General features: G+C 40.3%; 3 protein-coding genes across 6 annotated transcripts; 2 read left to right on the top strand and 1 right to left on the bottom strand.

Moving 5' to 3' along the window:
- The first annotated feature begins 1,311 nt into the window (after positions 1–1,311).
- Positions 1,312–19,524, top strand: ppp1r9ala (protein phosphatase 1 regulatory subunit 9A-like A). 3 transcript variants are annotated; one of them, XM_077580636.1, is made up of 20 exons: positions 1,312–1,476; positions 2,715–4,608; positions 9,965–10,097; positions 10,422–10,542; positions 10,809–10,913; positions 11,162–11,312; positions 11,877–12,035; positions 12,161–12,214; positions 12,398–12,627; positions 12,940–13,036; positions 13,139–13,250; positions 13,336–13,487; positions 13,702–14,023; positions 14,099–14,156; positions 14,248–14,319; positions 14,724–14,919; positions 15,477–15,521; positions 16,951–17,067; positions 17,705–17,893; positions 18,515–19,524. In XM_077580636.1, exons 2-20 carry the CDS (start codon positions 2,863–2,865, stop codon positions 18,671–18,673), a joined length of 4,218 nt encoding a protein of 1,405 aa, XP_077436762.1. In that variant the 5' UTR covers positions 1,312–1,476; positions 2,715–2,862; the 3' UTR covers positions 18,674–19,524. The 3 variants fall into 3 exon arrangements, with proteins under 3 accessions (XP_077436762.1, XP_077436763.1, XP_077436764.1); XM_077580637.1 differs by lacking the exon at positions 15,477–15,521; XM_077580638.1 differs by lacking the exons at positions 15,477–15,521; positions 16,951–17,067.
- A 683-nt stretch (positions 19,525–20,207) lies between these two features.
- On the bottom strand, positions 20,208–24,277 carry pdk1 (pyruvate dehydrogenase kinase, isozyme 1). Of its 2 annotated transcripts, XM_077580643.1 has the most exons (11): positions 23,446–24,274; positions 22,961–23,102; positions 22,707–22,778; positions 22,450–22,634; positions 22,211–22,306; positions 22,049–22,126; positions 21,892–21,968; positions 21,702–21,800; positions 21,372–21,482; positions 20,955–21,068; positions 20,208–20,865 (listed from the first exon to the last, which is right to left on the bottom strand). In XM_077580643.1, the coding sequence occupies exons 1-11, from the start codon at positions 23,552–23,554 to the stop codon at positions 20,725–20,727; spliced, it is 1,224 nt and encodes a 407-aa protein (XP_077436769.1). In that variant the 5' UTR covers positions 23,555–24,274; the 3' UTR covers positions 20,208–20,724. The 2 variants fall into 2 exon arrangements, with proteins under 2 accessions (XP_077436769.1, XP_077436768.1); XM_077580642.1 differs by having other exon boundaries at positions 22,450–22,778; positions 23,446–24,277.
- A 73-nt stretch (positions 24,278–24,350) lies between these two features.
- Positions 24,351–27,343, top strand: nup62l (nucleoporin 62 like). Its single transcript, XM_077580641.1, has 2 exons — positions 24,351–26,022; positions 26,996–27,343. The coding sequence occupies exons 1-2, from the start codon at positions 24,643–24,645 to the stop codon at positions 27,152–27,154; spliced, it is 1,539 nt and encodes a 512-aa protein (XP_077436767.1). The 5' UTR covers positions 24,351–24,642; the 3' UTR covers positions 27,155–27,343.
- The last annotated feature ends 206 nt before the right edge of the window (positions 27,344–27,549 follow it).

Raw genomic sequence — 27,549 nt, 5'->3', positions numbered from 1 at the left:
ATTGTTACATAAGTTGCCGATAATGCTGAGCTATTCGCTAGCTTTTTGTTAAAGGTCCAGATGGGGCTAAATATTTAATCCAACAAACAATATGAACTTTCCTTCCATTTTGATTGGGTGCTATTTTTGCCAATTATGTTCTCAGCCACCAAAGGACTTTTGACTATCCTCACTCAGGAGAAAGATGTGTCAACCATAAAAAAAAGTGTATTGTATAGTGTGTGTGTGTGTGTGTGTGTGCGCGCGTGTGTGTGTGTAACAAAGTGCTGACAATTGGTAGTTCTTTTGGACAATGCAATGTTAATGACTCAGCAAACATGCCATATTTTTTGGTTTCCTGATAAGTGATGGCTTTGAAGATACAAGGTTTCTGTGTGATACCATGTGATACAATCTGATAGCATTTTTGTTTTGTTTTCATACTTAAATATTCTTCAGAATCTGTAAATCCGTATTCATACTGTTACCAGTTATGTTACATTTGTTAAGCTAAATTTGCACTTTTACTAAGAAGCACTTTTACCAAGTATAAGTTAATCAAAGAGGGAAAGTTTTGTTTGCTAATTTTGTTGTTGTTATGGTGTCAAGTTATTGAAATGGGTCAAATACTGTAGTTAAAAATAAAACTTTTAACTTTTATATTTAGGTACATTTGATGTCAGTCTGTACATTGTTTTTTGACTTAGCTACAGTAGATGAATGAGTACTTCTACTTTGAGTTGAGGATTTTTCTCTCTCCCGGGTCTAAAGGGGGACTTGGCCGATACATTTATAAATATACTTAGAATAGCAAATAAAATGCTGGATGGGGTGAACTGATGCTACACAGATCTCTGACGGGGTTATTGCCCCCCTTAGCCCCAATTTAGCGCCATCCCTGGAGCGGAGCCTTTTTACACACAAGAAAGTTATACTTCTATTCATGAACAGAGTCTCGGTAACATACTTTATTGAAGTTAATAAAATAGGTCAACTATTTTTTGGTGCAAAATGAATCAGTACTTCTACTTTTACCAGAGTAATTTTAACACAACTTATTTGCACTTGAGTAGCTAGAGTACTTTTCCAACCTCTTGGTTATGGCCACTGCTACTTCAAGGAGTTTGTGTGTGGGATTCTGGGGGGAGCTGTGTTTTACAGTAAGCCCTTTCCCACGCTTTGTGTTGCAACTCGTCGCGTTTCCGAGGAGAAAAGGGAGAGCTGGAAGGTGGGCCCAACCAGGCACAGTCGAGTACTAGCGGCTTCTGTCCTGGAATGCGCGCGCGCTCCCGAGGCACTCTCCACCCCACCGCCGTCACCACCGCCACCCCCGTGCGCGCGCACCCGCCGGCAGGTCTGCTGGGAGCTCGAGGAGGCTGGCGGTCGTTTCAGGGAATGATGGCGCTGAGCTGGGAGAAGAAGGGACAACTTTGACACGGTGAAACGGCGACGTCGTGGGCGAGCTTTCGGCGTCTCACGCCATGAAGCGAGTCGGAGGTGAGATTTGTTTCGGTTTGTTTTTATGAGGTCGGTTTTTGTAGTTTTGTGAATGTTCGTGGTTGAAAACTTCACACACCAAGTGGATTGTTCAATGAGAGTCGGAGACATTGGCGCTGCTTTGAACTATTAGCTCAGAAACTTTCATACGTCACTAGAGGTTACGTCTACATTTTTACCACAATCAAATCGAGTTTAATGATTGACAAATAAAGTTGTTGCTTTAAAAAGTTACTTTTCATTGTTACGACTTGAGCTTCTCCAGGTCCAGTAGATAACAATCGATTAACACAAAGCTAACCAAAGTGACGAAAGGCTTCGTAAGCTAGCCCCAAAACGCACCGATAGTTAACGTTTGCCTAATGTTACGAGACACTTTCGATAATGTTTAACTTGATTTGTGAGTAGTAAGACACATCTCGCATATTAATTGAAGAATTTTCTCGGGGAGTACAACGAAATGTTATTTATGCGCGCGCTATTTATGCTCTTTTATAAATCACGGGATGACAAAAGTATTTATCGATGTCCTGTTGCAATCAAATGTTAAGTTAAAAAAACAACTATATCGTCTTTAATATCTCAAGTTAAATAATTACATTAACAGTAAACATGTTCAATTCAAGATATATAAAAATGTAAACAAATTATTCAAGGTTTTAATTTGCCAATAAAAAAAGAACAAAATAGGTTAATGGTGACCGGGTACCACTACCAGCCAACGATAACAATAATTGAAAAGGCAAAAATTAATTAGCAAAATTCCAAACAAGAATAAAATAAACTGAAAAGAAAAAGAGTAGTTACATTGAAAACAAGAAAGTTGTCTCATAAAGACAAAATTGTCCCATTCCACCAATAGTTGTATTTTGCCGTGAATCATATGAGAACTACAAGTACAAATTCTGCACCCATAAATGTACACCAGCTTGTGGAATAGTGGTAAGAGCGGTCGTCCCAAAAGTTCTAGGTCACAGGTTTTAATCTCTGAATCTTTTTTGTTTTGTTTTACTATAATTTCTTGCAACCAGTCAGGAGTTATAAATGAGCCGTTTTGTTTCACGTGTTTATTGAAAAATTGACCAGAAAACGCGCTCCATTTGAAAAGACGCAAAGTGAGAGTTGCCGGTCGCGGCAAAACATCCACTGCTGATATTTTATTCACAAAAACTCATAATTGGCATTTTGTCTATAAATGTCATAGTGTTATAGCTAACGTGATATTTCCTCCTCCTCAGATGCCCTCGCTGTGTGTGTTTAGTCGAAAAAAATCCCCGGCGGACCCATGACATTGCCTGTGTTGAGGTGAAGAGGGATAAATTCACCGCCAAGTATCTTTTGAATTGAAAGTCAGCTGAATTAAAAAAAAAAAAAAAAAACGCCAACATGATCCAAGCAGAAAGTAAAGGAAGCGAGAGGACCCTGAGGAGCGCCTCCCCCCACAGAAATGCATACAAGTCTGATTTCCATGCTATCAAATGCTCCTTTGATGGCTCAAAATCAGAAGGTGCTGCCAAGTCGTATGCAAATGGTTCCAGCGACGCCCGTGAGGACTCCCGGGGGAGGCCATTTGGTACCAGGGTTAACAAGATCAAGAATATATTCCTACAGATGGATGGCCAGCAACAAGAGGAGCAGCAGCAGGACGTAAAGTCAACTTTAAAGTCTGATGTTCCCCAGTTGACTCCACCAAAGGTTCAAGTTCCAGCCAGCTCACACAGAGTTAACTTCAACAGTCTGACAAGCCCAGAATCTCTCAGTTTAGATACAACTCCCAAAGGGGAGGATGTGGAGATCGACAAGGTGACTTTGGCAGAGAAGTTTTCCGTGACCAGGAAAATATTTGAGAGGGGCATCACTGAGCAGCCTGCTGTTGACAAGCATTCACCAAACAGATTAGTCAACCGGCTGTCCCTCGGAAGTTCTTCTGATGAGGGGAAAACTGCACGCAGAGCATCGGGATCTTCAGAGACTTTTAAACCCGAGCAAACTACTACATCGGGCGTTAAATGTCGACCAGATGCTGATAACGAAAAAAAGAATGTGCCTAGAGTGTCACTAAATGCAGGGCCCATGTCAAAAAGGTTGGAGAATTTTATGGCTGGGAATGACTCAGAAAATCACAGCATAGCTGCTGCCAAAGGGGGAACGATGACTGCTAAATCAGACAGTATGACTGAACGCTCACTCCAGGCGTCTCCAACAAGAGGCAGCTTACACAAAGCCACTTCTGTTAAAGAAGCCACTAACGCTTCATGTGTAGCTGATGGCGCCAACAAAAACATGTCTCATGAAACATGCGTCATGAACAAAACGGCATCCTCAGGGTCTAATATTGGTCTTAAATCTACATTCCCAGTTACTAACGCAGCTTACAAATCAATTTCCCCGACAACTGATGCCATTCCCAAACGCCTGTCGCCAGAGCCGACAAGCCCAGTTAGCCATGGCTACAAGCGACTCTCATCATCCGGGGATGGATTGTGTCAGACATCTGAGAAGGCCAAAAGTAACAACAGTTTACTGAAAGGTCCTACCAAGGAAAAGACCTCCAAAATGGACTCCAGAGGGGTAAGCATGGTACGGGCAGAGCTTGTGGTGGTTCAGAATGAATCTTCTGAGAGTGAGGAGAATGAAGACGAGGATGTTGAAGACAATGTGTTTGTTATCCAAAAAGACAAATGCCCATCAGAAGATCCAACACATAAATGTCAACCAGAAAAACGAAACCCTTCTGATCACACTGTAGCAAGGGTCTTCGCCAAGGAGAAAGCAGCTGACTCTGTCTTTGATGGCAAAGTAAAACACGGAATTGAAGAGAAGCGTATGGACAAAGACGATGAACATGAGAGAGAGCGAGAGGAGCAGGGCGATAAGACGGTCGTAAATGGAGCCCCAGTTTACGGTATCGAGAATGCAGCTTTTGTGGATGACAAGGATGTAGACCAGGTCCTCATGGAAGAGGAGGAGGAAGAAGAAGAAGATGACGACGAAGAAGAGGAGGAGGAGGAGGAGGAGGAGGAGGAGGAAATGTACAGGGAGTATGATGACTGTTGTGAGGTCCCAGGACTGTCTGATGAAGAGGCGCCTCCACCTAAGAGGAAAATCAAGTTTTCCACAGATCCCATTCTGGTAAGGTAACATTTGATGCTGCCAAAAAGATTGCTTAAATTGTGAATGAAAACAATTCCCAACACCATCTTTATAATTGTTAATGCTGTTAATGCTCTGAACAACTAAAATAATAGCATCAACCCTAATGTGTAAATCATGAGGTTAGTAAGCAGAAATACGTATTGTCTGACATTTGTAGTAGTAGACTAGAGAGAAAGGGGTATAGTGACTTTGCAGTTGTACAATAGCTATTTTTTGATACTTCTGTATTAACACATGTGGGAGATAAGAGCATTTATGTACTTTTCTATTTTATCATTTCAGAAGTCATTTTCTATCAGGTGTCATCTGTTTTGGTATTTTCACAGTTTTAGTTCCGTATACATGATATCTAATCAGCGTTTTTGACAAAACAAGGGAAAAAATAATAATTGTAGTGCATTCCAATGCCACTATGAACATTTTGTTTATCCAGGCTGTAAAATGTACTGTTATCTCTGGGTGTGGATCTTCCACTTTCCCACTCATCCTGGCAGGGGGTCCTGGGAGAGGGGATGAGGGGCTGACCTACTGGAGGGCACACAAACAAAAGTTAGTCAAGCAGCGAGAGTTAAATCGTTATTTAGTTAACAACAATTTGCTAGATTTTGAATTTCGCACAAGCTCCATACCAGAGGCTTCATGAAAAGTGATGCAATTGACAAAACAGGCTTGTTGGGGCTCAAGCAGCGACTGCTTTGAGGTCCCTATTGTTTTTGTAGGAATATGAAGTGCTGCCATAGTTTTAGTACAGTTCAACAGCGGTTTGCACACTTTTGTCTTTTGTTACAAGCTTTTTTTCAACATGCACATGTCGTAGCCTTCGTTTAAATATCAGGTATTTTTAAATAACACCATGGATCCTACCTGGTTTTGCTGTTGGCCAAGTTGTATTTGTTTTAACATTACATTGTTTACGTGGCCGTTACCTCAGGCCAGGTTCACAAATTAGGAAAGGAAAGAGTGCGCAAATAGGCCAAAGCCTGTGCAAGCATGTGAAACTGTAAATCATACTGATTGGTAGAAAGGAATTGCGTTATGGTTGTGTCCCAAAGCTGGATTAGGTCCCAGCAGTGTAACCAAAGTCCTCTTACCAGTCAAAGAAAGGATTGTTTTTGTGAATGAGTGGTCTTGTTATTTGTAACTAATGGGGAGTATCTTTTTAAAATCTTACCTACTAGTTTGATGGGTTTAGAAATCAACAACAATCAATCAACACATACTTTCATAGTATTAGAGTCAAGTCATAGAGTAAAAACAGTGTTTTGGCAAAGATGGAGGGTTCTGTATAATACAAACATTGTATTTCATCGGTAAATGAAATGCTGGATTTCTCCTTTATTAAATCCGGGGTTTAAAAGTTCACCCATATTGCAATAGTCTTTCCTAGAGAGAAACACAAATGTTTAATGTATTGTAATTTGTATGCCATGACTGCTATGTAAGACTTTTGCGCTCTGACTTAGTTACTGAATGATTAACACAGTCAGCTGCAGGTGTGTTATCTAGGGGACAAAGACTGGAGAGGTATGGGCAGCACACAGCTATTTGCATTGGCTGACTTGGATTTTATGTGTACGTATTGTTGGGAATGAGGAACCAGTTATTCATAAAAGTGTCTTAGACAAGGGCTTAGGCATTTGTTGCAGCAAAAGTTTGAACTGACCTGTTTGTTTACAAATTTTCTTAAACTCAAATTTAAAATGAAAAGAAATCCTTGTTACAAAAAACAAATTGTCAAAAGTTGTCCATTCATATGCTCTGTTGAGATGTTCTAATGCGAAATTACTTGATTAATGGATAATCAGCAGAATACTAAAACTATTCAATTGCTGGAGCCCTGACGTCAATTGATGATGTACCTTACCCACAAACACATATTGTACTATCTAAAACAGAGGTAAAAACTAATGGATATCAATTTATCAAATTAATTCAAAAATTATTTCTGATATGAATCATTTATATTTTTAGTTTTAATTTAAAATGATCCAAATACTTGAAAGTTTAGCTTCTCAAACGTAAATATCAGATTTTTGTAGTTCACAATGAAATCGCACTCATTATCTTTCTGGTGGAAAACAATCGGCATGTTTTGTCTATTTTCTTACACGTTACGGGCCAAACCTGTACCTGAATCACAATTATTATTATTTTTTTGTGCATTGTCAATTTCAAATAATGTCTTGTGCTTGAATATAGGGATGGAAATTTTAACTTTTTTTTAAATATATATATATATTCGATTAGATGAATCAATTAGTAGAATCATCGTTAGTTGCAGCCCTAATCTAAAAACTGCAACAAATGTTGATGTTTGCCGTTTCTGTTCTCTATGAGCGCGTACCTGGATAGTGACTAATAAACTGCCGGTGGAGGAATACTGATGCTGTTTTTTAGGTAACTTGGAGCTCGTTGTTGTGACCAGAGACAAATATTATATATTAACTAAAAATTTCAGCAGATGCTTTGAGACACAATCAGCTTGTGTGGGCCATTTATAAGCAAACCTGTTGAGCCTGCTCAAGTTTACACTTCTTTTGAAAATGCAATTCTATTATGGCGCTCTGGTCTTGTTCAGCGCCACCTTTTTTGCTTTAGGTCATACATAAATATTGTAGTTTGTCAGTCTGTGTTAGCCAAGAGTATAATTGTACAGCACTTTTTTTCCCTCAATTACGCTGTGATCTGCACCAGGCAGCCACGCCTGTCTCAGAGTGAGCTCTTACAGCTACAGTACTTTGATAAGTTGTGTTTTGTACATCTGCTTATATTACCAGCTCCTCCACCCCGTGGTCAGCCCGCCTATTTCTCTCATTCACTCTCCTCGGTGCTGCTAGCTCATTTCCCACATTGGTATTCTGTTGTGGGGAGGGGAGTGGTGAAAATATGGCAATGCTTTTTAGCAATATATATATATATATATATATGGCAATATAATTTTAGGGTACGGTTTAGTGTGTGCATCTGCATTTGAGGTGAGAACAGATCACCGCATTTGTTACATACTGCTGGTTGTAGTTTTGGAAGAAATGCAGAGCTAGCATTAACAGTCTGATGACCCCTGTCTGAACTTAATTTGGGTGTCAAAGAAATGCATTAGAAACAGTACACGCTTGGACTTTTTTTCTCTTTTTTTTGTTTGCCATGCTAACACCTCTGCCAACTTGTTTGTATTTTCCTCTTGTAAGGAAGATAGTGGTTGATTAGGTTACAGCAACGGCAGAACATAGTTGAAATAAAAAGCCTGGGAGTCCATGGCAACAGTCAAGGCATTGGAGTTGGGGGGGAATGTCAAGGGGGAGGTAGTGGGAGCTCAATCCACAGATTCTGCCTGGGCGTTTTTTTCTGTTTGTTTTGCCTAATTACCCCCCTTTCCAATGTGTAAACTAGTACTTGCTGACATGCAGAATTTTATTATGTTTATGTTTGTGTGTAATAACATCCAGTGAATAGTAGTTGTAGTCTGTTACTTAAATCAAACATTTATTGAATTGTTTTGACTCATTTTATTATTTTTATTTTGACTTAAAAAAAAATATTCCATTATCTTAACTCTTTGACTGCCAGACGTTTTCAGAAAAGGGATGCCGTGGGTGCCAGCCGATTTAAGAATTTTTGACTGATTTTTCAAGGTCCACAGAAAATTATGTGTTTGGACTATGGAAACACACATACTACCAAATGAAAGATTGGACTCTCATCTTTCATCAGAAAAAAAAGTTTGTTTCTACCTTATTCCGTTTTTCAGTAATCAACAATAGAAAATGGTTAGTTTCACCTTTGTTTTGAAAAAAAAAAACGTCTTTTAACGTCTTTGGCACTCCTCCATAGGATTTTACTAAACGTTATTTAACGTTTTTGGCAGTCAAAGAGTTAAGAACTAAAGACTAAGTAGGTGAAGTATGAGGACTCGGGTTGATGGAGGGTGGAGGGCCCCATGAGTAGCATTCCTACGTGTTCCACAATGCCAGTGGTGTGTGTATTTTTTGGTTTTCTGGGTTCTTTGATTTGGCTTGAAAAGTTGCAGTAGCAGTATACCTGTAAGTGTGCCAATATAGTAGAAAATAGCTCATTGCAAACCCACACATAAATATGTGTAAAAGATGTAAAAGGTGGTTGGTATGTTTGACAACATTGTTTAGCGGTGAAAACTAATAGAGGCTGATTATTTAAGTCTTGGCAAGCCACTGTATCTCGACGAGGATGTCAAACTTCAAAGGCCAGACCAGACATTTTTGTTACTGTACTTTATTTTTTCACTGGTCACTATATAATGGGATGACAATGTAAGCAATAAAAAAAAAGTAAATAATGTGATCTAATCATTTACAATGGATTTTAATATCAATAGAAAACTGCAAACAGTGCTTAGTGGAGGGATCAATGATTAGCAATGAGGAAATCGGTGTGGAAGGCTGAGGGAAAAGCTTAGCGCTGTTTGTCACAAATATGACCTTTCACCCGAAGTTTCTCAAGCATCTTGGATTGAATATCACAGGTAGGCATCTTGCTCCAATGCTCTAATACAAAACAAAACAAAACACCCAACATGCAAGAATGAATAGTTTCCTAAAGATTTAGATAATACAGTATAAAGATGGAGTAATCATTTAAACTTACTGTATTTTTGTAATGTATATTCAGTACAAGGGTAGTGCTGGTTATAGGGTCCACCACAACATGGCACCCATCACACAAAAAAGCGTAATGTATGACCTAAAATGGTAGGACAGATGCTTAATAAAACGCAAAAGGAAAAAACTGCTTCCACAAACTTTGTTTTATTAATCAGCGAGTAGACTTCTAGTTGTGTGTGTGCTTGTTATAGAATTTCTAAATCAACACATCTGATTGCTATAATATTTGGGCTGGAGTTGAACACTAGCCCGTTTGGATGGAGCCTGTGGAATCTTTTTTTTTCCTTTTTGGGATAAAACAGTGCTAACACTTGTCTTGGAGAATTGATCCCTACTATATCCGTTTCTTAGCTCGTCCCAGCTGTGTCCTACTTTTCCCCCCTGCTTATGCTGTACCATACAGCGGGGTGTATGAGTGTGTAGATGTATAAATCTAACCAGAAAACATCCTAAGGGACCTCATCAGAGCTTTATTAGGCCTGGCTGAAAGGTTCACAACTTATTAGAAACTTTGATCAGATTAATTTCTTAGTTATATTTGGAATGCATAGAGTAGAGCCTACTGGTGACTTGTTATATTTATGATAAGATTTGCACAGACACATCATCACATGCTCGTCATAAAAATGTCTAGAAGCTAATGTGTTAGTATGGTTATGTGAGGTTTTGTGTCAACTATATGTTGGCCTTCACAGGTCTTCAGTACCTTCTCTAATGAGGAGTATGATCGACGCAACGATGACGTGGACCCCGTTTCTGCATCTGCTGAATATGAGCTGGAGAAGAGAGTGGAGAAGATGGATGTATTCCCTGTGGAAATTGAGAAAGGTGATCTTAATGACTGTGAAGCAAATTCCCCTTGAGTCATAAACAATGAGGCCATTTCAGAAGTAGATTTTACTCGATAGCTGCTGAGCAAAGCAAGGGGTGGAAACTTTTCCTTTTTTTATGTTTTATGGGCTTCTCTTCAGTCTGACATTTCACCTAAAATGTCTGTTGCCAGATTCATCAAATTCCATATTCCAAACATAATAATCACAGCAGAGTATGAGTGTTTCCCATCATGTTGAAGGCTTGTGCATTAAAATTTGGCCGATTTGCATGACATTTTCCATGCAACTTTTTATATTTTTGTGGTTTGTTTGTGTCTAGGGGACAATGGCCTTGGCATCAGCATTATTGGAATGGGCGTGGGAGCTGACCAGGGACTGGAGAAGCTTGGCATATTTGTAAAGACCATAACAGAGCAAGGAGCAGCTGAAAAAGATGGACGGTGGGTCAAAATGTCCACATCCAGCATCATGCTTGAATGACCTCACAGCTCATGCCTATTACTTTTAGTAGAGGCCAAGAGACCCATAAGACACAAATAACCACTACTATTTATAACCTCTCAAGGAAGCTAACAAAAATAATCTCACTTCCTGTGTTTCCTGGGCCTTTTCATACTGTGTATGTTCATTATTGTTTGAACGTGGTTCCTCTCTTGAAAGGAAAATGCTGTACAAACATATTTTCAATCCTGTCTTCTCTGTTTAGCATTCAGGTGAATGACCAGATAGTGGAAGTGGATGGTGTCAGTCTGGTGGGTGTCACCCAGCTGTTTGCAGCAACTGTTCTCAAGAACACCAAAGGCACAGTGAGGTTAGCCCGAGACCTTTTCAACGTCAATATTTCAGATCTACTGATTCCAAAGTTTTTTTTTCTCATGCAAGAATGCACCTCTTATCTCTTGCGATGAGAAACAACTGCCTGCCGACCATTCAGGTTAAATTATGAGGCAGCACAAAGTATAGCACCATGTCAATGATTTATCATTATGGTATGATGGAATGATGCGTGATAGGCTTAACTAAGTTCTATTTACTATATTACCACATTTTTCTTAATAGGTTTCTTATTGGTCGTGAAAAGCCAGGGACACAGAGCGAAGTAGCCCGCCTCATCAGTGAGACACTAGAGCAGGAGAGGAACCACCATCACCAAGAGCAGCAGAAGCAGCAACACCTCCTGGATGAAACTTATGATCACTCAACAGAAGAGGTGAGTCCCTAAAAAGCCTCCATCATCCATCTACAAAGCCCAATCCAGTCACTTTATGTCTAATGAGGTAAAGAGCAGCTGCAAGTGAGTAAGCCTGGTGCCGTGGCTGTTTTTCAAGGTGTTCACTCAGCCCCAGACCGTCTGCCCAAGTTGTGGAATGTTTGCTTTCTGCGGTTTAGGCAACTGCAGGCATTTAACTTTATGGTGGAACTGTGATTATTTGTCAAAGTTACTGGTAGCAGGAGGTCTGCAGCATAATCTTAAATAAGTAAGCACGATTCATGCTCAACTTGTAGCAAGCAAAATGTGTACAAATGTGTTTTCACACAGATGAAGTTGATGTGTTTGATGCTAGAGACTTGCTGCAAATGTGCAGTCGAGCTCCTGCTAAGCTTTCTGTGTGCCAGCCTGCTGATGTTTGGATATCATTCCAGAATTTACTTCCGGACTGCGGTTGAACTGTGCCACTGGGAGTGTTGTTGACACATGCAGAGCATGTTCCCGGGCCTGTAGGGTGTGTTATTGTTTGCCGTGTGTGATGCCATGCGTGATCTCATATTTCAGGAGGAGCACTTTGAGGACGACGACACCGTGAATGAGAGGATTCTTGGCTCAAATTTTTCTCCAGGCCGGAAAGTAGAGGTATTCGAGCTGCCCGATTCAGAGGCGTTGTTTATGCCGTCTAATATGGACAGCTCACAGATGGCCTTCAGATATAAAGAGGTACACTTTTCTCTACATTTCAACTGTAATGTTATTCCAAATGTAAATCAAAGTTCCTCTTTTACAGACATTCAATGATTGCATATTCTAATCATCATGCAAAATTTAATTCTCTGTTCCCATAGCTGCAGCTCAAACACAGCATTGCATCAGCTGAAATTAATCAATTGAAGGAAAAGGTATGACTACAATGATATCAAGTAAAACTTATAAAAATCTAAAAACAGTACCGGTAGTTACTCTGGACAGGACAGTAGTCGTTTTGCATTCTTTTTTTGTGGTGTTGGAAGCTAATACATACTTCTACATAAATATGCAATATTGGTTATTAAAGAATGTTCACATTACATTTGTTTGCACAGCTTAGGGAATCTGAGGAGAACAAATCACTGTGGGAAGCCAGAGAGTCTGCACTGGAGCAAAAGTTTGAGGATAGCAATGAAAAAATCCTCAAATTGGAGCGTTATTGGCTGGAAACTCAGGCTCTGTGCAAGACAATAAACGAACAGTTAGCAGAAACTCAAGCCCAGTATGAGACGCTGGACAAGAAGTACAACAAGGCAAAGAAGCTTCTAAAAGACTACCAGCAGAAGTAAGTTTATTTTGAGCTAGATTACAATCTGCTGCGGAATGGGTCGGTTTGTTTGGAATGGTCGATTACTTAAGTCTTGTACAGTATATGAGAAACTCATAATCTAACATTTTCTGTTACATGGGCTCACTTGAACCAATGGAATTTCTCGCTTTTCATTTATTATTTGCAAGTTTTTGTACGCACCAATTAAAAAATCTATTTTTGAAAAAAATATTTGTTTATATACTGTATATCTTGTACATATTGCCACATTATAATGTAGAATTAAGTGTTGCAATCTGTAACCTTATTTCACCGCCTTCTTTTCAGAGAGATAGACTTTGTGAAGAAAGAGGAAGAGCTGAAGAAGAGTACAGATGAGAAAGAAAAGTTGTACAAAGAACAGCTGGAGTGCTTGCAGAACAGGGTAAGAAATACAATAAAAAAAAACACTAGCATTAAAACATGTTTATACAGTACATCAAACCGACAAACAAAAATTATATTAATACTTGGTGTTTGTTTCCAGATACTTGTCCTGGAGTCTGCGGGAGCTTCAGGTGATCTGCAGAACTCAGCAGAAGATCGCATTTGCTTCCAAGTTCCAGTCACAGATAAAAAGTCAGAGGACTCACTTGCAGGTATAATATAATTTAATTTAATTTACAATAAAGTAATTTAGAAGAAAAAAGGTCTGTCTTGTTTTGTGTTCTTGTTATTCTTTAGAGGAAGACTGGAACGAGTTGGTCCCTGAGACGGAGCTGTTAGACACCAGTGCACACAAAGCAAAAGGCATGTTAGCCCAGAAGGCCAAACGTCAGCGTCCATCTCGAAACAAACTGAAGGAGAGTCTCACAGTGTCCCCGAACCACTCACAGGTTAGCCTCAGTCGTAAATATAAACATAAATATCATGTTTCTTAATTAAACAATAGAATATTAATAAAAACTCATTAGTGATCACCATTTTTCATACACATGGCATATATTTTGAATTGTGTAATGCACCTTGTCTTTAGGAAAATCTGTCAGTCAATACAAAAGCTTATATCTCCTCTTCCTTGCATTGTCCTAATCAACAATGTCCCAACAGGAAACTGTGGAAGAGGATGACCGGGAGGAGCAGGAACCTCCAAGAAGGAGCTCTATCCACGAGAGCCTGTCCCTCCCAGTGCCTGTCTTCTATCCTGAGAACGAACAAAAAGATGACGCACCCGAGATAAAAGATGAGCCGAAGAGCAAGGCCGATCTCTCCAACAGCCCATCTTTATCACCATCACAGGGGGACGGTATTGAAAGCTGTGGAGGCCCGTCTTTGTCCCCTCTAAATGACACCTCATTAACAGCATCCCCTTCTGCATTTATGCACAATGTCAAAAAGAGGGAGTCTAAAGTCAAGGAAAAAGTGCTCAAAGGTAAGCTTTTTGTCACTGGTTGACTAGGAAATATGTTTTTTTTTTTTGTAAGATTTATTTTCTTTTTTTTTGCAGATGAATTAATTGAACCCACATCAGCTACCAAACCTAAAAGACGTTTTCCTGACTTTGGGTACGTTTCAACAATTCCGCAACATTTGTTGCATCGTTGTCACAACTCTGCCCTTTCTAATCCGACATTGAATTGGTCAATACCATACCAGGGGCCTTCGAAAGTCGGGAGGCAAAGGAAGAAAACATGATAAGGAGGCAATGAGAATGTCTTTGGACAGCAGGTATTCTACAGCATGTTAAATACCATTAGACAAGTGACATTTTATTGTGCTCACTTAATGGAATGTCTAGTGTAAATAGTTTAATTCTGTGACAAATGGTACTATATTTGGGATCCATTTTACTCTTTGTAACAGTACAGAAATGTAAATATTTAGCTCTTAAGAAAAAACAACCTGACATTTTTCTACTGAAGGGAAATTCAATTTGTATATTCTTTAATAAAATAGTGCTGGTACACACACTTTAAGTACAGATCAAATCAACATGAATGAAGGAAGTAATGAAACTGATGGTGTTAAAAATCAGCCCCAATTAAACGTTTTATGGTGCTTTTGGTCCAACACATGCTGTTATTGTTGCCTAAATATGATTTGATTGTTTATCTTTTTTCCTTTATGTGTAGGGGGTCAGCAGAGTTACTGGAAGAATCTGTCAGTAACCTGTCTCCCGCAGATTCTATGACCTCCATCCCAACCTGTATGCCCTTCTCTTGGTTTGGAGACAAAGAGAAGGACCGAGACAGGGAGCCGTCTTCGTCCAGTAGCAGCTTGCCGTACGCTGAGAGCAGCTGTGAGCAAAGCCAGGATCGCAAGAACAAGGTATTAAAGTTTTTGTAATTTCCCGTGAAGCACAGTATTTGTACCCAACACAGAGTTAATGCAGGACTATTTTCTCATGTAATGAATTTCAACTTAACAAAACATGAGTGAAGCCAAAAACTTGATCCCTTTTCCGGGCTGTGCGTTTTCATCACACCGTCATCTTTGAATGGGCAATACTAGTATGCACTTCCAAACATCTGCTCTTACTGACCTAGTATCCAAATACACTACATTATGCAAAAGCCACAAAAAGTGGATCCACATGTTGGCCATCACGGAGAGCTAAGCAGCAAAGAACTTGGTGACTTTACTCCTCTGCAAAGGCTAACACATCAAACGCATCGAGTCAAATTACTGGCTTTCTCACCCTGTCTCACACGCTCACAAATAGGCATGCATACGCACACCATGCTTTGACAAGTGTTTCAGCCACGTTTTCATGAATTCAAGTCAAGATTTTGTTAAAGCAAGACACGGCTGCTACATCTTAGGTGACTGTCTGTTAGTACATGTACACACGTCTCATTGAAGCAACCGTGTTTTCCTTTAAACAGACAAATCTCTCCTGGTCGTCTTTATTCAGTCGCTCACTAGATTTGGTACAGTATGCCCTTTTTTTGTCGACTCATTAGAGTGCTACTAACAAATCTAGTGCTGACTTTTTTCCTAGTCATGGGTATATGGTAGTGTTATAGTAAACTTAATTTCAATATTTGCTCACGCACAAAGAAAGATTCTTGGCCTTGCTTGCATTGGAGACAGCTCACAGTTTTTTGACAAAATAGTTCAGTATCTCAGCGAACAAACAATTCTACATTACCTGAGTCAATATCACCATAAGGTGCCTTTGAGGATTCATCATTCATCCCTAAAAAGTTAGGAGTTTCCATTGGAATTAGTTTTCATTAAGTAGTTATTTTGATGTTAGAAATGCATATTGCCATTCTCACACTTAATTTTTTATTTTTAATTTTTTTAATAAACTTAAAGTAGACAATGTACAAACAAACAGCAAAATTAAATTTGTGAGCTTTTTGACAGGGTGGACATTTTTGGTTTATGTTAACATTTAATGTGCACATTGTGGACCTTGATTCCAATAGCAAGCAGACTACTGTTGTACTATTTCAAAATTTCTGTAAGGTTTTTATATCAGTTGATATTGAACTATGACATAGTAGACATGTTAAGGTCGACAACATCCAACTGCACACATAATATCATGCAAATTATGCACACAAGTGTATATATTTAGTCTGCCTGCATTGAGAGACAGAATTCTGGTAGTAATGTCACTGAAAACATCAGAAGATTTTTTTAAAAAAAATAACTTTGTGGACAATAAAGTCACGTAAAAATGTATTTAGTAATGTTGGGCCGAAATCCCTTGCGTTCAATGATGATGATGACACAAAGGCACTTTGTAGTGATATTGACTCAACTGTATTTTGTCTGTTAAATGTACAGTAGTTTAGAAGTTGGTGTAAATTTTTTGTGGCAGACCAATGTCTAGAACTTAAAGGTTGATTCATGTAGATGAAAAATGATTGAGTGCTGAGTATGGCTGAATGATTTTGAAAAATAATCTGATTGCGACCCCCCCCCCCCCCCCCCCCCCCGGCCCCAATATTGAAATTGCTAATATTATGCCATTTTTGTTCTAAAGTTCCCTTTCTTTGTATTTTTGAACAAACCCAATCAATAAAATAATTTATTACAATAATCAGATTTATTACACGTAAATGTTTTTGCTTGTATAGGGTTACATAAAATAAAGGCACTATTTAAATTAAAGTTGTTAACTTACTACTGTTTATGCCTACTAAATCTTACTACCTTGCGTTGTTGATTTGAATATGATTAATTGTTCAGCCCTCGTACCAAGTGACCTGGCTCGCCTCCACACTCCAATCATGTATATCGTGTGATGAAGCCGTAGTCCTTTCCGCCTTGTAGCTTTGAGCCAGTGTAAGAACAGTTGATGTGTTGTGTTGTAAATGCGTTCCTTGTCTCCGCTTGTTCCACCAGAGTTTGTCGGTCATAGATGATTGTAACCCCGCCAGTCCCAGTTCAGACATCTATGGGTTAGTCGCTGAACCCAATCTGTCTGGGCGCTCACACACTTTAATCTTCTCTTCCAGCGAGGTGAGTGCTCTCCTTGTTGCGCAGTCACAAAAGCTGTGTGGGACGCCTGGATGGGGCTGAAAGGGGACACTCTCAAGCATGCTCTTTAAGGCCCCTCCCCCACACAGCTGTGTTTAAACCCTGAATAGAGAGGAAATAGAAGAAATGTGTGTGTGTGTGTGTCGAAGCCGTTTTGTTTGGATACTGCAAGTGTCAACCTAGCTTTTGATATGTGCCATAAACTAGCGCTTCACGTTCTGTTCTTTTTGACGTCGGTGGACTGCAGAACAAACGTGACTGCTTTGCCGACTGCTATGGCCCCTCCTACTCCCACAACACGGTCAACTTAACTGCATCTTAGTTAGTAGTTAGCGCACTGTTGGTCATCCAGCACGGAGCATTTTACACAGCATGAAGTCTTCGTAGAATGTGTGGTTGTTTTGTTTGTTGCACTCTTCTACTGTCTACTGCATTTCAACCTGGCATCCTTTTTGCACATCACGCATGACGTTGGCACGTATCCCACCATTCTAGGATCATACATGACACTCAAGGAAGGCTTCCAGGAACTTCATGTTAGCACTCAAGTTATAAGAAAGCTTTGCGAAGCAAGCATTTCTTATTGAAATATTACCAAGTTTCCTGTGTCTCTGTGTAGACTCTGGATGATGAGCCAGTGGCCACAGGAAAAGAATATCAGTGGCAGAACCGTCCTGTCGCTGAGTGGACCAATCAACAGGTGTGTCACTGGTTAATGGGCATGAACATGGACCAATACACGGCTGAATTCACATCCAAGGGAGTTGACGGGCAGCAACTTTTGCAGCTGGACAGTGACAAGTTGAAGGTACAAATTCCAGAATCCAAATATTGTCGCGGAGTTGTCCTGAATTAGACATTGCCTTGCGTGTGAGACTGCCATCTTGTGGCTGCTTGTGTTCCTTGCTTTGGCTTGTTCATATTTTACATGACTGTATTACAACTGTACCATTGAGCTTTTTGTTTTTTTACCTGACCCATATGTCTCTCAAATATAGATAGCCCTTGAGCACAAAAGTTTACACATCACTGAGATAAATGAGAAATTTTAACTAACTTGAAATTTGAACTTTAGGGGGTGGGGAGGGCTAAATGAATGCAACAATTATTACAGGACTCGCTCTAATGTAAATACAAGGTGGACCAGATTAAAGAATGGAGTGGGCTGCATGTGTTCCATGGGCCAAAGTTTGTCCACCCCAGTACATTTTATAATGTATAGAGGAGGCATTTTTAGCTAATAGTGTAATTTTGCCTTGAACCAAAACAGAAAATCATTCCTTTTTATGTGTGCATTGTTTGTGTGTGTTGATCAATCTTTAAAAAAAATAATAAATCAAGCAAAACAGCAACTGATTTTTGCCTAATCCAAATATAAGAGTTGTTTGGAGTTGTCCACTATTCCTTGAATCCACACAATGTCCTGCAGGTGCTGGGTGTGTCGAGTCAGAGCGACCGTTCCACCATCAAGAAAAAGCTGAAGGAAATGCGCAAGGCTCAGGAAAAGCTGGAGAAGCAACGAGAGAAACGAGAGAAGGAGATCCGCCGTAGTGCGCGGCTGCCGATCAATACGGACTCCGTCTGCTGAAGCGGTCCAGGTAGCTCACAAAAAGACATTGACAAGGTTGATGTTGTCGTCTCACACCGTTAAGTGCCCATGCTGAGCGGACAAAGGTGCCACTTGTCACTTTTTTTTTTTTCATACTTCAGCGCCTGGTTTTGCAGCATTATAACACTAACTCAAAATCTTTTTTTTTTATCATGAGATTGGAAACCTCAACGTTGTGTGTGTGGCCTAAAGGCCTACTTTTTTTTTTTACCACTATAAAACTACGAGTGATTATTATAAAGTATGTTTTCAGATATATGATGCACATTTTTTTTTTTATGGATGTCCAATGTGTACTTCTATGGAAACGTGATATTTTTGCTAGTTAGTATAACGTTGCTCTTGTATGTACAACACTTTGTACTGTACAATGAAGTCAAAAGCACTATTTTGTCTCTTAATCTTACATGAATGACAAGGTTTTAAATGTATGAATACGTTTTATACATGTGCCAATATCTACATTACTTTTTCATTTAAATATAATTGTTGCTTTTATCGTATCTAATGTTTTCTACTAAGTAGAATAGTTAGGCCAGATCAACAAATCAAGGATCACGTGAGCTCTGCTTCTGTCCCTCCATGTGTAAATGTTGAGTCGGACTTATGATGGTCTATGAAGGAAAAAGTGTGATCAAGGTCCGCTGGACGGTAAACATGTGCCTATGATAAGGACTGTAGGAATCGTGACTGTTCACAGCCAAGCCAAGTGCTTTCTCTCTTTTTTGTACACTTTTGTATAAAACGGCAAGAAAACTTTTGATCTCATTTTTCGGAATCAGTCAAACGCTTTATGGTACAAACACAATCAATAAACATGTTAAACAGTATTGTTTACTGATTTGCCTCGTAACAATTGCAATCGACTACCAATGGCTCATTTAGTGGAAACGCTGCTGCTTACATTTGACTGCACTCCACTGCAAGTTTTTGTTTTTTTGTTTTACTATTTGTCATCAATAATCGATCCACTTTGATATTTTTTCCCATCTTAAGAAAATAAGGGAAAGCAAGATGATACAAATTATATTGTAGTTTACAAATACTGAATTAAACTGTTGAGAGAGACCTTGCTTATTTAAAAATAATAATAATAATAATTCAGGATGACTGAATTTTTGTTTTGGGACACTGGATGTGTGTTACCGCCAAATGTGTCAGTCGCTCTGTGCAGTAGTTAAAAAAATATTCCAGATTTAGTGTCTCTCCAGCTTGATCACAAATACACTTTTCTAATGAATTTCACTGCTTTGGATGACAAACTGCAGTTTCTTACTTAAAACATTTAAAAGGAAATGCATGTTTCCCATTGTTTACACCAGCTCAGATTTTTTGCAAAAACCTTTAAAGGACTGCCTTTTTTTAAAAGGAGGTTCTAAAATGTTGTTGCCAACCTCAAATGGAGAACAGATGGAAAATCAGTCATTTTAAACATATTGCTCTTATTAAACAGCTGAAGCAAATTATACAATATGAAACGGGTAGAACCAAGTGGACTTTTAAAACTATAGCACTGATTGAAAACATGCTTTATCTGCATTTTGTAACACGGTGAGACATTGGTAACGTTTAGTGATGTTGAACATAATAGAAAATCTGTGCCCCTGCATAGATCCTAGTTCCTAATGTAACACGGTGAAAATATTTCTTTGCTGCCTCATGTAACCATAACATTCTTTTAAAAACGGTAAAATAGTCCCCATAAGAGATATAATCTTAATAAACTAAATAAACAAAAACCTAATGAAAACAGGTTGTTCTCTGTGATATATTAGATGACAGTAACTATTTTTTACTTTATGATAAAATCTGAAATTGCACATAAGACAAAAACTAATGGAAAGCAGTTTGAGCATTTGTTCGATATCCTTGATAACCAGTTTTAGGTCCTGTTTGAGCACTGATATTAAGGATATTAAATAAAAACTCAAACGGCTTCAAAGCCATTTGAACATTTATTTGATAGTCTTGATATTGGTGATAACGAAACCTGAAAAATGTGAGTGCATCAAATCGTCCAACTTTCTCTTCTAGAACCGACGAAACTTAGTCAAGTCCTTGGGCTCTCGGCTCGGGACGCACCAGTCGTCTGCCTCGTGTATCGTCTTGTAGTGTTTCCACGCCGACTTGTTGTACACCGGGAGCCTCTCGATGGATTCCGTGGACAGTGCCTGAGAGGGAAAAGTGTGAGAGAAGTTGCTGGGTCACGCTTCCGACACGCCCTCATTTGTGAGACGAGAAGCCGAATGTAGACCTTTACCCGGATGTAGATGAGCGCGTCAGTCCCAAAGCCCTCCAGCGAGTACAGTTTGAGGTCTCCTTGGAAGTAGCGGGCGTACAGTCGAGAGATGGGCAAGCCGTATCCATAACCGGCCTGTGTGGAAACATTACAACATGACTTCGACAAAAGAAAAAAATAGGTATATTTGAAGTGCTAAAGGATTCATAATTGTAAATAATTCTTTTAAAAAATATATATTCTAGCAACCGAATCGCTACGCAAAGAAATAGTCTTGACAAAAACTTGAATTTCAATGAATCTTGTGAAATCGATGTAAAAAGTTGACAGACAACACAAAATTGAATTGTGCTCAATGACACTGATCCCAGGCCAGTTTTTGCCAAACCTAAATGCAGCCACTTTCTCATACTCTTTTTGGACATCAAAATGACCCACCAGAGGAGCAGCCCGGGACCCGTCGATGCTCGGCCGCGGAGCTGTCGAGTATGTGTATGTGAATAGCCTGTCGATCTTGCGCAGGGGAACGCCTCCTCCGCGATCGCTTACCTGTTGGAAACAAGGATTTCTGAGTAGTTTTTTATTGTTTACTATTCGGAGAGTAATCAAATTGTTTGGTCAAATTTATTGGGTTATATGGCTATGTTAACCCAATTCCTTGTTCATGTGTGTTCCGTGCTCTTATTTGGCCAGATTATTATTTTTTTCTAACCTTGGGTGCTCAAAAATGTATTCCTGTTAAGATAATGATGTCCATTGTCCACTCACCTTGACTGTCAGATCTTCAGTTCCCAGACCGACCTGGACACGAATCGGAGGATGATCCATGGCATCTCCGTACAGTTCCATGGTGGCTCGCATGGCATTCTACACTCAGAACACATCGTGGAGATGTGAAAACAGGTGACAAGTTTGGCTAAGCTTTGGCAATGTGCGACGTTCAAAAAGCAGAACCTACCTTGAACAGTTCAAACACCATGTGGTACAAGTGAGATGGGACGTAGACCATGGTGATGGGTTTCCCCTTATCTTTGACTGTCAGGACAAGCCAACAATCAAATAATGAAGACTAACAACCAATAAAAGCTGCTTTTTTTTTTTTTTTAAAGAGTTACCATTGTATTCCTCCATTGTGAGCTCAGGCGAGTTCATGTAATATCTGTCACAAAGGTTTCTTGCATTTTCATAAGCATCTAAATGGGAAAATAAGCGTAAGTACTTATATGAAAGCAATTGTAGACAGTAGGAGCATTTTTTTCCCATTGAATTGTGCTCACCTTTTACAACCTCGCTCACTCGACAATGTGGATCGATGCTGCCGATTTGTTTGGGGTGTGCTGGGTTTACCTTCACCTTGCCACCAAAAAGGAGCGCTGCCAACACACAGCAACAAAAATAAAAAAATAAAAGTTCATGTTATAAATAAGTGCAAGCTTACATGCAATTTCACACAGGAAAAGTAATGCAGTATTTTCATATTTTAATGTCTTAAAAGTGATTGATAATGGATGCTCACTGTGCTGGTTGAGCAGCATGCGGATGGAGATCCTGCTCATGTAGAACCGGTCCAGGAAGTACTGCACATTCTGGCTAACCACCGGGTCGGTACCGTGCGTGTCCTTATACTCCACGAGTCCCTGCGCCATGGTCGGGATGACATCGTTGTGACGATTTCGGATCTTAATCACCGCATCTGTGAAACTGACGGAGGATGTGTGTGTTACGTGAGACATGAGATGTGAGGAAAAGTGAGACAGTGAAATAAAAACGTACTCGTATGTCACTGTCTCATCATCTGTATTTTTGTCTTTAAACTCGAGGATCTCCTGGAGACTTTGGACATACCTGCAGGTATAAAAACACAATTACAGAATTATTTAGTCACAAATGGTTTCATGTCAGTTCGTTCCTTGAATTTAATTTTTGGTTTACCTCAAATACTCTTATGCCCTTATCAACAGAGACAAATAAGAAATGACAACCAAGAAAATAACTGATTTGACCAATGAATCCGTAAACATGCATACCAGCTCTGTACAAGGCGCACAGATGGCGTTCTTAGCAGGTTATCTGGCAACAAGTTGATCTCCTTCATTATGTTTGCCAGCCTCACAGGTAACTCCTGTCTGAGGAAGGTGAAGGACGTTTTCTCACAAGCATTTTCTGAACCTGGGTTGAGGACGACACATAATTATAGACGCAGGCAACTTCATTAGGCACTTATAAACATATTTTTCGTTAAATATTTCAAGGCCGAAAAAAAACTGATACTGTATCAGAGGGTCCTAGATTTACATTGACATTTTTAGATTCAAATACAGTAGTTTGCACAAGTTTTATCATGCAAATATTCACGTTAATTACGACTTTATTACTCCATTAGTGATAAACAGTGCGTTCCGACTGACGCACAAATTGGTTGCCGCATTTGAAACTGATATTGCGGCATAGAGGTCCCCAAGGAGCACACATTGTAAATGTTGCAAGTTTACGTGACGTTTTCACGTCTTACCAAAATCCAGAAACTGCTTCATGGACAAAGGGGAAGGCGAAAATTTGGAATAATAGTCTATGTCCTTCCCTATGGACACGCTGCTCCGCAGAAACCTTAAAAGTCTCATGGTTGTGGTCCGTCCGGGCCTCACAGTAGTAGGTCAGCTAACTGTGTGCTAATCTACCTCTATTAGCTCCATTGCTAACGAGATGCTATCATACAAAAATACTATCGAAAGCAACATCTAAAAATGGCTGTCGTGTCGTTTGGTGAAAGGTGTGCACGCCCCATAGTCCCTGTTAATGCCGCGAGGTGGTTCCCATTTAGTAAGTAATTACTTGAAGCAGACATGCAAGCGTAAAGTCTGCACTCTGCAAACCGATTGTGCGTATGTACGCAGCCAGCTACAGTACCAAAGACCCCAAGTGGCGTCAAGATAGTACAGTTCCCTTAGTATCACGTTATTATCCCCAATTTTTTTACATTTATTTTCTTTTTTCCCTCCTGTTGGATTGATATGAGTATGGCACTGATGTCCTCAAATAATAATAATGATGATAATAACTTGGACTTATATAGCGCCATTCACGGAACTAAACACTCAAACATTTGAGTGTCCACTTGTAACCCTTTGAGTCTGAAAGATGGAAAGCAAAATTAAAAATACAAAGAAACATATATTTTAAAACCTCGAATCCAAACCGTAATTTCTCCCTGTCCTCACTGTTTTAGTCGTTTTACTATTGCACTGAATTGTCTTACTAGTGAGGGAAAACGTCCTAAGAGTACACGGATATGAAGGATACCGAATAAATGCCCAAACTGCTTTTATCTGTTATCCTTGTATGTGTGCCTACAGACAACAATTTGGGCAACACTGTATACTGTATATGTATAATAAACCGAAGAAGAAGAAAACGGAACCGTGTTATTTGTCGTCACTTCCGTTAGCAGTAGCATGCTACACCCTCTTGTGTGACGATGGAACGAATGTAGAAGCCACGTTTTTGACAGTGATGTGCAATTAGTTTGCGTTCGCCGTTTCTTATTGTAATGACTAACTAACCCGTAACCCTTTTCTTACAAGTTCCGCCGTGTAAGAAGCGCATTGGGCACCGCCGAACTCAACTTTGAGCAAGTTGCAGCCGCGACCCGCCAAAAACCCAGCGAGGTGCGTGAACCATTTTGTCATCCGCCATCGTCCGGTAAGCGACAATGAGTGGCGGATTCAACTTCGGGCAGCCGACGACCACAGCTCCGGCGGCACCCACCACTGGGTTCAGCCTGACAACGTCCACTCCAGTAGCCTCCGGAAGCGGCGGCGGTGGTTTTTCTTTCGGCTCAACAGCGCAGGCTAGTAATAATCCGAGTGGCGGTTTTAGCTTCGGCAGCCCAGCGAAGAGCACCGCTGCCGGCGGGAGCCTCGCTTTCGGGACCCCCAGCGCTGCCGCCACCTTTAGCCTGGGTTCAATTCCTCAACCCGCCCCGGCTGCCGGTCTCACACTGGGCTCCACCGCGGCACCGGCACAGGCATCGTCTGGCTTCAGCCTGGGCTCGGGCTTGACCGCACCAGCGGGGGGAGGCTTCTCTTTTGGGGCCACAACTCAAACCCAACCGGCAGCAGCAGCACCAGCACCCGCTACAAGTGCATTTGGAGGCTTCAGTTTTGGTGGAACAAAGGTCCAAGTCACCACAGCGGCACCCACAACAAGCGCACCAGGGGGTAGCTTCTCCTTTGGGTCAAGTGCTCCTCCAAACCTCACACTAGGCGCCCAGACCACCTCCACCACTCTTGCCTCAGCTGCACAAAATACAGGTTTCACCTTGGCGATTAAATCCTCATCAACCCCAGCTCCCCCTGCAGTGACCCAGGTGGCCCCATCTCTGTTCTCGACCCCCACACCAACAACGGCCCCCCCTGCTACAGGTTCTGGTTTTGCTTTTGGTGCCACGCCGACTCCAGCTGCGGCTCCAACTGCAACGACCACCGCAGCCGGCGGAGGACTGTCCTTCACGCTTAAACCTCTCGTTGTAGCAACCTCCACCGCCGCCCCGGCTTCCACCGCTGCAGCCACCACGTCGAGCTTCTCACTAGGACTCAAACCCGCCATCACCACGACCGCATCAACAGTCGCCACCGCCCTCCCGACCGCCGCTCCCACCGTGATGACCTACGCCCAGCTGGAGGCCCTCATCAACAAATGGAGCCTGGAGCTGGAAGAGCAAGAGCGACATTTCCTCCAACAGGCCACTCAGGTCAACGCGTGGGACCGCATGTTGGTGGAGAACGGCGAGAAGATCACGTCCCTGCACAAAGAAATGGAGAAGGTGAAGCTGGACCAGAAGAGGCTCAACCAGGAGCTGGACTTCACCCTGTCCCAGCAGAAGGAACTGGAGGACCTGCTGTGCTCGTTGGAGGAGTCGGTGAAGGAGCAGAGCAGCACCATCTATATGCACAACGCCGACGAGGAGCGCGAGAGAACGTACAAGCTGGCGGAGAACGTGGACGCGCAGCTCAAGAGGATGTCACAGGACCTCAAGCAGATCATCGAGCACCTCAACACGTACAGCGGCCCGGCTGACACAAGCGACCCGGTAAGGTGGCGCTAAGTAAACACCTCAGTCCTCCAAACTAGGCATTTTTGGTTGCATTGAGAAGTTAAGATTAGGCCTGAATAATTTTAAAAAATATATATTCCGATTGCAAGTTTATTCTTCAATGTTACAATTGTTTAATGTGATTTTTATTTTTTATTTTTTACGGTTTTCAATATCTTTTTTTTTAAAAAATTTTTTGCATGATACCAATGAGTTCTCAACTCAAGTAGTCATCAATCCCAAGTACTGATACCAGTAGTACTTTTGATTACCCCCCCCCAAAAAAAATATATAATAAAAAACGCTGACAGATAATTTAAAATAAATACCCATATATTTTAATAATATAGCGGTTTTCCTCTATTATTTCTAGTTCTTGCTTGTAAAATGGCCACAAGAGGGTGCGGCCAATATTGCCCCGTATTCCATGGGTGTGTTTTTTTTAACAAACAACACAAGACAAAGCAATAAATAATAAATACAATTAAAATAAATAAAAAAGCCTCAAGCAACTCCCAGTCACATTCATATTATAAATCAAACAAAAACCATGACATGAGGTGTATATTACCTTATGGAAAAGCCTGCTTAGCGTAATGCTAAATAAACCAATGCAAAACTCAATTGAAATGCTAATGTTAGCATCAATTGTCACAGTTTTAGACACAACCGATATTTGAACTGAAATGATTACACATTTAGATAGATACAATAACAATATTCACAGAAGCATATACTTTGTCTTTTATAAAAATAAAATATAAATTAGTAAGTCACAATACAGTAGTAGTAGAAGCTTTACAACTGCATGATACAGTACTGCCTCCTGGTGGCCAAAGTAGGCACACCAGTGAATTAATTCTTTGCATTCTACTCTGTTTTTCTAAACTACATTGGAGTGCTTGGAACACATTAAACTTGAATAAGATTTGGTTGAGCCTACATTTACATCTCCCCTTTCCTTCCTCAGATTCAACAGATCTGCAAAATCCTCAACGCCCACATGGATTCCCTGCAGTGGATCGACCAGAATTCGGTTCTCTTGCAGAGACGAGTGGAGGAGGTGTCCAAACTGTGTGACAACCAACGCAAGGAGCAGGAGAAAAGCTTCCGTTTAACCGTTGACTGAGCCAATCCCAAAAAAAAAAAAAAGTTGTGTGTTTGTTGACAAAAAAATGTTTTGTCTTTTGTGGGCAGTGTGATTTCTGAGTAAAGGGTTCATCTTTATTGATGTTTACTTTTTTGTCAGCTGTCATCAAGGATGTATTGTTTTTGACAGCTTTTGTTTTATATATAAAGTTATCTCTTCCCATGTCAATGTTTTAAGAAGATATATTCTTGGTGAATAAAAGGAATTGAGAGGGGAAAAAAGTGATTTTACCTATTAAGTTACATGACCTTAAGGTAAATATAAATTCATTCATACATTAATTTGCAAGCAAATTGTTATAAAATTGCCAATGTGATATACTGTATTTCATAATCTATTTTTACTTAAAACCTTTTATCACCTTCAGCCCATAT

Source organism: Vanacampus margaritifer, chromosome 11, assembly GCF_051991255.1.
Source record: "Vanacampus margaritifer isolate UIUO_Vmar chromosome 11, RoL_Vmar_1.0, whole genome shotgun sequence".
NCBI classification, from domain to species: Eukaryota; Metazoa; Chordata; class Actinopteri; order Syngnathiformes; family Syngnathidae; genus Vanacampus; species Vanacampus margaritifer.
Note: the sequence above shows the minus strand (reverse complement) of the source record. Positions and strands in the feature narration are given on the sequence as shown.

Coding starts and splice junctions, on each gene's coding strand:
- ppp1r9ala (XM_077580636.1), top strand. CDS start 2,863: ATGATCCAAGCAGAAAGTAAAGGAAGCGAGAGGACCCTGAGGAGCGCC. Junction 10,914..11,161: donor AACACCAAAGGCACAGTGAG/GTTAGCCCGAGA, acceptor TTTTCTTAATAG/GTTTCTTATTGGTCGTGAAA. Junction 13,037..13,138: donor TGGAGTGCTTGCAGAACAGG/GTAAGAAATACA, acceptor GTTTGTTTCCAG/ATACTTGTCCTGGAGTCTGC.
- pdk1 (XM_077580642.1), bottom strand. CDS start 23,554: ATGAGACTTTTAAGGTTTCTGCGGAGCAGCGTGTCCATAGGGAAGGAC. Junction 22,127..22,210: donor AGTGAGCGAGGTTGTAAAAG/GTGAGCACAATT, acceptor TTTCCCATTTAG/ATGCTTATGAAAATGCAAGA. Junction 21,801..21,891: donor TGGTGTTTGAACTGTTCAAG/GTAGGTTCTGCT, acceptor TTCTGAGTGTAG/AATGCCATGCGAGCCACCAT.
- nup62l (XM_077580641.1), top strand. CDS start 24,643: ATGAGTGGCGGATTCAACTTCGGGCAGCCGACGACCACAGCTCCGGCG. Junction 26,023..26,995: donor CGGCTGACACAAGCGACCCG/GTAAGGTGGCGC, acceptor TTCCTTCCTCAG/ATTCAACAGATCTGCAAAAT.